Below are 12,887 nucleotides of genomic sequence, written 5' to 3' on the forward strand. Positions count from 1 at the left end.
CACTGTGCCGTCATGATAAACATGGTTTGTTGACATCACCTGTGTAAATGTCCGTGGTAAAACTGATGTGATCGGCATGTCTTTCACGAAGAATCGTGGTCGTATAAACTGCATTATTTTTTCATCCAGGGATTTGGCTATCGGGTCATTTCGGGAATTTCCTCCCGCCTGTGCCCTTCAGTCCGCCCGGCTGCCAAATTAGCACCTGCGCCAGGCCTCTGTCTTGAACCGGAGTGGCGGCGGCAGCTAAGTTCGTACCGGATATCCGCCCGCCCTGGCCAGCTCGCTGCGGCGCATTCGGTGCATGGCTCTGCTCTCATCCTCTACCCGCCTAGGGCGAGGCGGCGGCGGCGGCCTGCCGGACCGGCGGGCTCCGTCGGAAGACAGCTACTTGTCAACTATCGATCTCGTGAGGTGTTTAGCCATAGATGGGAGTTTACCACTCGCTTTGGGCTGCATTCCCAAACCCCCCGACTCCGGGAGGACCGCAGCGTCTCTGTATCGTCGCAAGCCCCGTAGCTTCCTTTATAGTTTATTTGTTAACAATAGCTTTAGCATTCATGCTAGCAGCAGCCTCATATTCGTTCCAAAAATCATTGTGATGCAGTTTTAAATGGCTGCTGGGTTAGTGCTAGTGGTGTTCAATGAGGACGCTTTCTTTAGGCCTTGAGGAACTGTTTTGTAGATGGCGAGAGCATCGTTTATTTCATTTCACACACGGGAAAAGCGATGCACGCTAGTGAGAGCGCCTCAACAGTGTCAACACTGATGTGTAACACCGCCTCCTCTATGACGCCGTACTCCTAAACCCCTCCTCCCACAGGGGCTTCAGAGAGGGGAGGGTTTGAGCAGGCGGCAGTGAAGAAGTGGAGAAAACTGCTTGGTTGTGCACATTTGGAGGCTAAATCAAGTATATAATTATCGGATTGCATTATCGGTTGATTTTTTTATTATCTGTATTATCTGTGTGACGTCATAATTGCCATTATCGGCCGATAATTATTGGTAGCCGATATTATCGTGTATCTTTACTTGACACTAAACTGCTAAACTTCTGAGAATATTTTGATAACAGTATTTTAATAATTGTAATTCATTCGGATGTATTTGTTTGAACACCCTCTACATGTTAAAAAAACATTTTTGAAAAGATCAGTTAACAATTTACTGTGGATATACATTTATATTCATAGATATTTAGAAATACTACAACTAAGCACACCAACCAACAGTGGTACCAAGAAAAACACCTCACATGAAATGGCTGGGAAAAAATATGCAAAACTAGTAAATACCACTCTTGGTTCAGAAACAAGCTATCATTCAGGCAACTTTTGCATTCAAACACATTTTGCTTTCATTCAAGTGACTTTTATTTTCTATTGAAAATATATACTTTGATTGAAGGAAGCATTTTTTTGGGATTGACTAAGACATACACAAATCTACCTACAAATTTATCAACCTACAGTAGGCAAGTAAGAAATAAGTGTCTGAAAGTAGCCTGACTAGTAGTAGTAGCGAAAGAGAAAGCAGCCTCACTCAGCAAGGTATACCCCAACCCCCCCCAGGTAAAGTAGCCTGACTGAGCCTGTTTCGCCCCAACCCCCTCTTCAGCTAAAGTAGCCTGACTCTCAGACACTTATTTCTTACTTGACACTAAACTGCTAAACTTCTGAGAATATTTTGATAGCAGTAATTTAATAATTCTAATTCATTCGGATGTATTTGTTTGAATACCCTCTACATGTTAAAAAACATTTTTGAAAAGATCAGTTAACAATTTGCTGTGGATATACATTGATATACATAGATATTCAGAAATACTACAACTAAGCACACCAAGCAACAGTGGTAACAAGAAAAGCACCTCACATGAAATGGCTGGGAAAAAAATATGCAAGACTAGTAAATACCAATCTTGGTTCAGAAACAAACTATCATTCAGGTTTCATACAATGGTGTAAATATTACATTGAATTTGAAACCATATTTGAATTTGAAACCAAACTAAATTAAACTGAACTAGTGCTCCACAACTATGTGCATGTGTTGTGGACCCTTCCGTTTGTTACAAGTGTTTGTTTTGTTTGCTTTGCTTAAATTCAATGAAACAAGCTTGATACATCCAAATAATACTCTAACAGCTGATGACCAGTATTATCTACTCTCAATGTGTTTTCTTCAGTCAGAAAAGTGATAGTTAAAAAAGATTAATCACGATAAAAAGTGCACTATTTAGGGGTGTACTAAATAAAAAATCAACACCACTTATTGTAATGCTTGTTCATTGTGTTTCTTCATTTGTAATGTTTGTTTTGTTTTTCAGTTTTGCTAAACGCACAAGTGCACTTAGTGCACTTTTTATCGTCGCTTTTGGTTACGTAACAACTGTTCGAACGGACTTATGACGTACGCGAGTGTAAAGAGGTGTCCCAATTCTTAGGGCTGATGTTTCAAGCCCTACACCTTACCCCTACTCCTTACCCCTACCCCTTATTGCTTCGTTTGAAGGGCCAAGGGGTGGGCCAAGTGGTAGAAATGAGATGGGCTCGGCTTGGGGGCGGATCCCAGGGTGTCCCAAAATGGGACACCCTTGGTAGTTTTAGGAAGCACCAAAACCCCTGGTGGTTCTAGTGTAAAGCAACATAGGATAACAATGACAAAACAACCCAAATTTAATTTCTGAAAGATTTATTTGTTCCCATGACACACAGTCCACCAGCAAAAACGAGGGGCTGCCAAATAAAGAAGTGTACGGGGGGGAAAAAATGTCTCATGTCTGTCAGAAATGTGGCCGATTGACTTGTGGCTCATGCTGTACGCCTTACCCAGTGATGTGTCAGGATTGTATACAGTACACTGTACAGTTTTTTGTTTTGCTCTAAATAAATCTTTCAGAGATTGAAATTCGGTTATTTTGTCTTTGTTATCCTACATCGGTTTAGGCTTAGAGTCTACATTATAAGCCTGCTGGAAATGGATTTAAGATGAAAAAAAAAAAAAAAAAGGATTGCTAAAATATAGTTCAATATACTATGAAAGTCAACCTGTTCAGCTACACATCCACATTAGGTCTGTGGCATATTTACTGTAGCTAAATGCTTCATTCCCACATACATACACATTTGCTTTTTTTATTTTCTTTCTTTCTCTATATAGAGATAGAAAAACACTCCGGTTTCCTCCCACATTCCTAAGACGGGCATGCTAGGCTGAATGATCATTCCAAATTGTCCGTAGGCGTGAGTACCAACGACCACCATCAACGACCACAATAGATGTGCAAATTAGGATCAGATGATCCCTCTCTGGGCACAAAAGGTATATTCATCAACTGATCCCTCCTTGGGTTTAGGGACAGTCTACACATAGCGTAGGTGTTAAATTTGAGTCTATTTTTAATACACTGAAATACTTTCATTTATGCCAGCCAGGGTTGCCCCCCTGTCTTGGGCATGATCTTTTTGAAGGCATTGTGTCCTCTGATCTGGTACTGTACATTAATCATCTTGTTAAGGTGGATAAAATGTTTAGTTATGTTGAGTTAAATCAAAGAATAAATCAGTTCAAGTCCCTTGATAAAGATGCTAATGACAAACCGTGTGAGGTTAATCCAGATGGTGGAAAACTTAGTGGACATGCTGTGCAGAATTGGTGTTTTTTGAGAACGTTGCCTGTTTTGATTGGAGACAAAATAGATAACCCCAGTGACAATGAAGTTTGGCAGCTAGTTTTGCTACTTCGAGAAGTTGTGGACCTAATTTGTGCACCTGCTGTTTCAAATGGTCAGATAGCATACCTAAGAGTTCTAATTGATGAATATATGCAGTGCCGAAAGGAAACCTTTCCTGGTAGTCTTCTGAAGCCTAAACATCATTATGTCAGTCATTATCCTGGGTTTATCGTGCAGTTTGGTCCACTTATTCGTCTATGGACTCTAAGGTTTGAGAGCAAACACACATATTTTAAGCAGTGTTTGAGAAAATAGCGCAACTTTAAGAACCCTTGTACTACTCTTGCAGAGAGACATCAGCTTTTGCAGGCCTTTATGAGTGCTGGTACCCTCTTCCCTCCAAGGGTTTCAGTGGAAAAAGGCACAGCATTTTTCTCAGATGAATACAATGTTGAAATTAGGAAGGCGGTTGCACGTTACAACTTTGAGTCCACAAATACTGTGATGACAAATGAAGTGACAGTGAAGGGAACGAAATACAAAAAGAACATGTTCATTGTTATAGATGATGATGATGAAGGCCTTGTTAGTGGAAAAATCAAAGTGGCTCTTGTTCATAACAATTCAGCAGTATACTTTATTGTTGAAAAGTATCATGCCTTGCGTGTTCCTGAAATAGGTGTTTATGCCCTCACTCTGATGCAGAGAAGCTACTGTTGTGTTAATCAGGATAATCTCTTAGATTACTATCCCTTGTCTGAATATGCTGTCCATGGCAAATCACTGATAGTTCTTCACCACTGCTTCCCTCTAGTCCAAAAGGATGGCAGAAATGATTGAACAAATCAAACGGATCATCCGCATGGCACTGCCAAACCTGTCTGAACAGACCCTATGCCAAATAATTGCAAAACTTCAGGATTCTGGCTTGGAGTCAATACAAGACCTACAATATGTACAACAGGAGGACCTTGCAGATCTGCTACCTGTTATCCAGTGCCGCAAACTCCTGCATGTATTCAAATTGGGTAAAGTATAGTTAATTTAATGTTTCCTCATTTATGCTCTTGTCCATTCCTGAGTTGAATGACTGTTATATATATTTTTTTAAATCCTTTCAAATATGCCTTATACATTCATGGAAAAATATCTGAGCACCCTTGTTTTCTTCAGTATCATGTTCACTTTAGTGCCTGGTGTAACTAAATGTACATCTACTTGGACAAAAATTTAATTAGTAGCCTTACTTGACTGTATTGTGATCTTAAGGTGAAACACATTTAGTTGTACCAGGCAGTAAAATAAACAGGAAATTGTAAACAAGACTGTTCTAATAATTTTCCTAAACTTTATAGTGACAGTTAACTTCTGGACAAATCTCAGCAGTGACATGTACGATATAGTTTGTGGGGTCTATTCATTTTTTTTGTTTGTATTTTTGGAAACCGAGACAGTTACCTTGGACTTGCAGGTCATCCCAACATCGTCACTGAGCAGTGATTGTTTGTCTTCCAAGTCTTCATCAGCATTTTCATCAGGGCCATCAACCACTTCCACTTCCACCTCATCAACAAACAAACCAACCAACAGATCCACCACATCACCGATACCGAACACATGGCCAGAATCATTCCAGGTGCCTTGGGAACAGATGCCACTGAAAATTTGTTCTGCAATTGTGGATGGCAAGAGGCCTACACCAGTGGAGCGACGTCAGATGATACGAGTCCTGGCAGATGAAATTAGAAGATTTGACAGTAACCCCACTCGCAGTCAGTGCAAAACCGTTGTTCAAAATATAATCAGGCAGTACCCAAAACGTTTTGCTGACATGAACTCTGATGGATCTCTTCTGTGTGGAGGATACACATCTCTTTTGATTCAACTTAAAAACCGTATTGAAAATTTGAACCGAGATGGAAGTTTCTCACGCCACCGGACCACTACAGGCAAGAGAGGTCCGAGTGACATTTATGGCTGCACCAACTTTTAACTAGAGCTACAAACAGAAGAAACAAATATAACTTTGGAGCATCACTGACAGAGACTTGAAAATATTTACAAACAGGAGGGAGTCAATGGAGCAGAAAGGGCTGGAGTCCAGAATCTAATGGCAGTCACCTTCTCACTACAACGTTGCCATATTAATACTCTTCCACCACCTGAAATTGAAGATTTGAAGAATAAACGGCCCTTTATTTTCATGCCAAGATACATTTATGAACATTTTCAGTTGCTTACAGACATTGATGTGCTTCGAAGCTTGGAACTCCATATCGAGGAATGTGGAAAAGTTATTCAAGATTATTTCAAGGATAAATCTACCAACAAAGATGTCAAAAATATCTTATCCAATGGTGACGACGATGATGAGCTAGCATTTAGAGTTGTTCAGTTGCTCATGGCACATTTTGGAGAGGACCGTGATGGGCTGATCCTTCTTACTGATGTGACTTTTTTTCTTATTGTCACATTTGTCATATTTCATTTCGATTATAGCGGATGCATGGTTTAAAAAGTGCTTATTTAGTCTTCTTTGGCCTTCTCAGACCTGTGTGATTATTACCCTTTCAATTTTGTTATGTCAAATTTGTTAAGCATCTTGACTGCAGGTATGTCAGAACCATCATTCCTGACTATGGTTTGCTCACTCACATTTTTTACTAATTCTCATTTACTAGTTTGATCTTTTAATGTTCTTTTTCTCATAAAAAGAAATGCCTAATGTATTTTTACCCAACAGGAATCCACCACAGCAGCTGGCGTTGAGATGTCACTTAATGTTCCTTCAAGTCCTCGTCTGATACTGTCTGGTATGCATTTAATCTAGATTAAATGATGAACACATGATTTAGGCTGTTCATTGTAAATTTACTCATTTCTAAACAAATTAACGTGAGGTCCCATGTTTCTATGACATGAAGTTTCAGATACAACAGGGAAGATCGTGATCAATGGATGGATGATAACATTGGAAGGCCGTGTAATCTCTGAGAGCATCACACCATCATTCACTACTGGGCTTGCTGCTGTTTTTGCAATCTATTATAATTTCAACCTCCAGTATCAGGTGGAGGCTGAATGCACTCTGGAGTTCATTCAGAGGTATGACTCCTTCAATCTTGATTGACATTAAAGGTTAGGGGGTGGGGGTTTGAATGCACATCGTTATTTACTATGTTGTGTGAGCATGTTCCTCACACAACATAATTAACAATGTGCATTTAAAAAGAAAATTTAAGGCCGACTGTCCAGTCCTCTGCATGGTTTGCTCACTCTGTGGCAATCCTGGTGACCAATTCATGCCCCCTCTGTTCCAGGCGAAGTTTTCCAGAGCAGTCCAAGCCACCTGGATTTTCCGTTCTATGGACTTGTCTATTATGGTGACCGGGGGACTGAAATGAGCATTTGCCCTCTGCCAACAGCCCACCAGCTCCACCCTGACATCCTTGACCAGCTGGTTGATGCTGTAGTTCCTCCTATCCACCCCATCCTCCAACAGCCTCTTTTCCTGCAGGTAGATGCCATGCCTCAGGACACCCCGGAGGGTAGGGAGCTCAGTTTGTATCATCGCTTCTCCTGGACCTGTCACATCAGCCAGACTAGTACCAGCCTCATGCCTTGTCTTGGGACCCATCTCAATAGGAGTTATCAATAAAAAGGTTCAACAGTTCATTTCAAATATGTTCGAGTACAAAGTGTTCTCTTAATGTTCTGTGATGGCCGGCAGCATGTCTTGGCATGTTAGAAGAGTAAAAGTTTTATTGGAAATTAAATAAGTTTAATTTTTAAAAGGACCATTTTTTTATTTTTAAAGGGACCATTTTCAACTCTAGTAAATATCTGGTTTTAAATGGAGATGATAAATAGTGCATAAAAAATTACATATCTGAAAAAACAGGGTTTAGGCGGAAATGGTCAAAAAATGCAAAAACGCCCAAAAAATGCTGTTTTTTTCAATCAAAAAAGGGGGTAGGTAAATAAAGTCAAAACTATTTTTTTGCTTTTGATTATGATCAAGTATATCATAAGACAACTTGAAAAGATAGGCCCCCCTCTCATTACTCACCTTTTTATTTCTTGACACACCCTAGCGCGCACGGACGCGCACAGGCACACAAGGAAGGATCGGACTGGCTAGGAGGCAATCGGGTGAAGGTGCGGCACCGGAAGGAAGCAGCAGAGCAGCGTGAGGACGTGGAAGGCGAGAGATTTGATCAACGCCTCAAACCAGCTAAGTAAAGTAACGTGACCGAGCGAAGCGCATGGGCTCCTAAATCGTAACGTTATTGTGGCGATCGCGAGGCTAAAGGAGTGCTTCCCCACTAGGACGCAGCCACCGTCAAGAGGAGGCGGCAGAGCAGCACGAGGATGGGCGAATAGAGACTTGATCAACGCGCCTACCAAGATAAGGGACGTCACAACGCCAAGCGGAGCAGCGCATAGTCTATATTAGTGCTGTGGCGATCACGTGGCTAAGGGCGTCCTTCCTCCCCAGGGCGCAGCGACAATCAGGAGGAGCAAGATCAGCTACAAGGGACGCCACGGGTCGCGAGGAGACGCCGCAGGCTTAACCCCTTCCTGTCTGGCCAAAAGTTTTATCTATTATCATTAAGCACTGGTTTGGAGCATTTTTAACAAACTGAGTTGAAATTTTTTAGTATTCCTTGTAACCAGTTTTTACCTCTGTTGTCAGCTCTAAACGTTTTTTATTTTTTGGGCATTGTTCTTTTCTAAATTAAAAAATATCTTAAGCTCCCTAATTGTGTGATTTTCTAACGGTGGAAACAAACATAAAGTTGGTAGAAAAACAACCTTCACACGCGGGTCTGACATTTTGCAATTATTCTTGGAAATAAAGGTTTCTCATTCATATTGGTTTTTTGCTTATTTCGCATGATGTCACAACAATGGACACAAAATGCGCTTATTTCCTGTACCAGTCACTTTCCCAATGAATACAGTCAAAAAAAACAGTTTACCGTAAATAACACAGTGAAGCAATACTTCTGGATTACAGACTACTTCTGTAAAGCAAATTTACATTATCAGACTGTACAATAACAGTATATAATTGGCAACCCTGCTGGCAGCTCTTTACTGTAATTTATGGGAATACAGTAATCGTTTTTCTGGATTACGGGCTACAACTGTTAAACATTTTTACATTACCAAGACTGTATAAAAACAGTCTTGTAATGGCAATCCATTTGACAGACTTTTACTGTATTTTCTAGAAATACAGGAATCAACTGTTTTTTTTGGATTACGGACAATTACCGTGAAATATTTTTACACTACCAAGACTGCAAAATAACAGTCTGGTAATGGCAATCCATTTGACAGACTTTTACTGTATTTTCTGGAAATACAGGAATCAACAGTTTTTTTGGATTACGGACTATTACTGTGAAACATTTTTACATTACCAAGACTGTTAAATAACAGGAAATAAATGGCAACCCTGCTGCCAGCTCTTTACCGTTATTTCACGCAAAAAAATTTTTTACAGTGTAATAGTTGGAAGTAATTCATTTATTTTATTTCTAATAGTTGCGATTTTATTGTTAAAAATTTTTAGGAAGTCATCACAGCTAAGGGTGGTTGGGATATAAGGTTCTATTGAGCTGTGACTGTTTGTCAGCCTTGCTACAGTGCTAAACAGAAACCTAGGATTATTTTTGTTTGCATCTATTAAGGATGAGTAATATCTGGTTTTAGACGTACGCAAGGCCTGTTTATAGGTCACTAAACTGTGTTTCCAGGCAGAGAGAGTGTGCTCTGTGTTGGAACGGCGCCAAAGTCTTTCTAATGTACGTGCCGATTGTTTAAGAGAGCGTGTTTCAGCATTATACCAGGGAGCGGCTCGTCTCGGCTTGACAAACTTTAATTTGGGGGGAGCGACAACATCGAGAGTAGTACGTAGAGTTAACATAACACTATCAACAAACTCGTCATTAACAGCAAGGCCGGACATTATTCCTTCATAATCAGATAACATGGAGGCAAATATTGGCTGGATTATCTGTTTATACTCTGAAACAGAGCAATCACATACAGTGGGGAGAACAAGTATTTGATACACTGCCAATGGGAAAACCCATTGGCAGTGTATCAAATACTTGTTCTCCTCACTGTAATGTCCTTTTCATCTGAGTTCTAGTCACTAGTGATGGATTATCTTGAAGCAAACTGAAAGGTAATTAGAAAATGATCAGACAGTACGGGGTTGTGGGAATGGAAACTAAGATCACTAATCTCCGTACTGTAGGTTAAAATCAGGTCCAGGGTGTGCTTGTGACTATGAGTTGGTTTATTTACATTTTGAATGAAGCCAGTCCAATCTAGTAGGTCATTAAAAGCCTTACCAAGAGAGTCACCGTCATAATCAACATGTATATTAAAATCCCCTACAATTATAATTCTATACCAGTTTAGCAAAATACTGGATAGAAAGTCAGACAAATCTAACAAAAACTGTGAGTAGGGACCAGAGGGACGGTAAACCACTATGAAAAGAACTTGTTTTTGGTTCTTCCAGTTAGCATCTATAATTGATAGTACTAGACTTTCAAAGGAGTTATAAATGTTATTATCTTTACTTTTTAGGCTCATACCTAGACCTAGAAGAGTGTGATATTACTGCCCCCCCTCCGCGGCCCGTGCTTCTAGCTGTGTGAAAATTCACGTGACTTGGGGGTGTGGATTCATTAAGTCTAACAAAGTCATCCTGCTGAAGCCAAGTTTCAGTCAGGGCCAAAATATGAATATTATAATCCCCAATTAAGTCATTAACTAACAGAGATTGGGCGAGATTGACCTGATGTTTAAGAATCCGCATTTTATATATTTATTAAGAGTTATTTTATTTTCACTGCTATCAGGGGCTATATGTATTAAATTCTTTGGTCTCATTCCTATAGTACTATGTTTTCTATTGTTCACTATACGAGGCATGGACACAGTCTCTATCTTCTGTCCTGAATGTTGGATCACTACTAACAGAGTTGTGTTTTATACTACAACAATGCGCCCGGGCCCCCACTCTGGAGTGTCAATTTGGGAGACGAGGTTTGGCGGCCATGTTTCGAGGTAAGAGAGCAGCACGGTCCCAAGTCGGATGAATGCCGTCTCTGCGAACGAGGCCGGGCTTCCCCCAGAACGCATGCCAGTTATCAATAAAGACTATGTCGTTTTCTGGGCACCATCTAGACAACCAGCGGTTAAATGATGAGAACCTAGAGTACATCTCAACATTGACCAAATTAGGTAGAGGACCAGAGAATGCTACGGTGTCCGCCATCGATTTAGCAAGCTTACACACCGAGGCTACGTTTAATTTAAGCACCTCAGACTGTATCCGCCGGGCGTCATTACCACCTGTGTGAATCACGATACGGCGGAACCTCTTCCTACTCTGCTTTAAGAGCCTGAGGTTTCCTCCGATGTCACCGACTCTGGCCCCTGGGTAACACCTGACAGACACCGCCGGGTGCTTCACGTCTCTAACTATGGAGCTTCCAATTACGAGAGTGTCTGGTTCATCCGGTGTGTCGCTGAGGGGGTCAAACCTATTGCTGACGTGAAGCTGCTGGTGCACTAAGGTTGTGCGTTTACCACTACGCTTCCCCCGTACAGTCACAAATCCGTCCTTGATTTCCCCGGGCTGCACGGGGCTCGCTGGGGGGCTAACTGCACTAGCATTCCTACTACTGCAAGCACGACCTGCGGGCCCTGCTACTACCTGGCTATAGCTCAGATTAGATTTCGTCTCTAGAGTGCAGAGCCGTGCTTGTAGCTCAGAAACCCTGGTCTCCAACCCTGAGACTAAGCTACACTTCCTACAGCTACTACTGTCCTCGACGAAGGAGCCAGGGTGCTCGCTATACATACAGCACACTGAGCAGAAAAGACGGGAGGGAGAAGGCAGAGGGCTAGCCATGGCTCAGATAAGCTAGGCTAGCAAGATAGAGCTAAAGAGGAGAGTAGAGTAGTTTTAATCCACGAGCAGGCGTTTACGCTGTTAAATCGTGGGATAAAACAAATTGAGGAGCACTAGGAGAGCCGAATCTGCCTAGGATCGATTCTCCGATGTGTCCGTGGGATAAAACAGATTGAGGAGCACTAGGAGATTAGCGACTAGTAGCAGTGCTAACAAACAAACAATACACTCCCTGGATGTGACGTCAGTCAGCTGTTAGGACTCGTGTGTATGTGCTGTGTATTTTGCCTTATGAATAATCCGTATTGCTTTTTCTTGGATGACCAACAGAGGGTGTAATCGAGATTTGTAGGTGTTTCCCCAAACTTTGGCGCAGTAAGTCAAATAGGGCTAAAACAGTGCACTATAAATTATAAATTGGATTGGCTAATGACTTAACCCCCAAAACCCCCCACTACCACCAGCACCACGCACATTCTCACAGTACAGAATTACGTTTCATGTCGACATGCCGCCTCCTCCGCCCGTTTCAAAGAGGAGGGATATTACAAGTATTTTTTTCGGCCAGCAGCCACTGTAAGTAATTGTTGTGAAGGTGGGAAACACACACAAAGACACATATTGATTGATTGGTGATTGGCTGTTTAAGAAGGAGAGGTCCGATTGGCTGCAGACGGGCTCCGTTTAGGAAAAAAAATGCAAGTGTTTTTCTCGGTTGCGCGAAAGGAGTCTCAAAAAGATCAACACACTCGTGAGTTGCAATTTCAAATTAAAGCACGTTATAAATGCATGAAAGACAATTCATACATGTGTGTTTCGTGTGATATGTGTTTACGAATCGTACAATGTGTGTGTTTCGTGCCCTATGTGTTTACTAATCATACAATATGTGTGTGTTTCGTGTTGGATGTGTGAGTGCATCGCAGATGTGTGTGTGTTCATTATGAGGCTGATCTAGCCACATAGAACTCTGCTAAGCTGTAAGAAATGTAGTGAACCGAGGTTTACACCCTTCTCCCCAGTTTTCATTTTTATTTTGCTTATGTGGTCTTAAAGCAGCCCAAAGGAACATTCATTTTTGTTCAGTTTGGCTGTGCTTGTGGACAAAGCAGGAATGTTTTTCCTGAAGGAAGGCTCCATTTTAATTTATTTTTGTTATTCCCTGACTAAGAAGTTTTTTTTGTTGTTGTTGTTATTTTTAATTTATTTAGACACACAATTTTGAGTGGTATTAAGACAAATGTTTATTTATTTATTTTTTGCATTTCT

General features: G+C 41.1%; 1 protein-coding gene across 1 annotated transcript; it reads left to right on the forward strand.

The window, feature by feature from the left end:
- The first annotated feature begins 4,508 nt into the window (after nucleotides 1-4,508).
- Nucleotides 4,509-12,056, forward strand: LOC130929419 (uncharacterized). The gene is made up of 6 exons (XM_057856525.1): nucleotides 4,509-4,704; nucleotides 5,302-5,634; nucleotides 5,794-6,125; nucleotides 6,420-6,489; nucleotides 6,601-6,781; nucleotides 11,963-12,056. Exons 1-6 carry the CDS (start codon nucleotides 4,509-4,511, stop codon nucleotides 12,054-12,056), a joined length of 1,206 nt encoding a protein of 401 aa, XP_057712508.1.
- The last annotated feature ends 831 nt before the right edge of the window (nucleotides 12,057-12,887 follow it).

This window comes from Corythoichthys intestinalis, chromosome 14, assembly GCF_030265065.1.
Source record: "Corythoichthys intestinalis isolate RoL2023-P3 chromosome 14, ASM3026506v1, whole genome shotgun sequence".
NCBI classification, from domain to species: domain Eukaryota; kingdom Metazoa; phylum Chordata; class Actinopteri; order Syngnathiformes; family Syngnathidae; genus Corythoichthys; species Corythoichthys intestinalis.

Bases quoted from the DNA above. Each gene is read 5' to 3' on its own strand.
- LOC130929419 (XM_057856525.1), top strand. From the start codon at position 4,509: ATGATTGAACAAATCAAACGGATCATCCGCATGGCACTGCCAAACCTG. The intron at 5,635-5,793 runs GTCCGAGTGACA...ATCTAATGGCAG, and splicing joins GACCACTACAGGCAAGAGAG to TCACCTTCTCACTACAACGT. The intron at 6,782-11,962 runs GTATGACTCCTT...GGTGTAATCGAG, and splicing joins ACTCTGGAGTTCATTCAGAG to ATTTGTAGGTGTTTCCCCAA.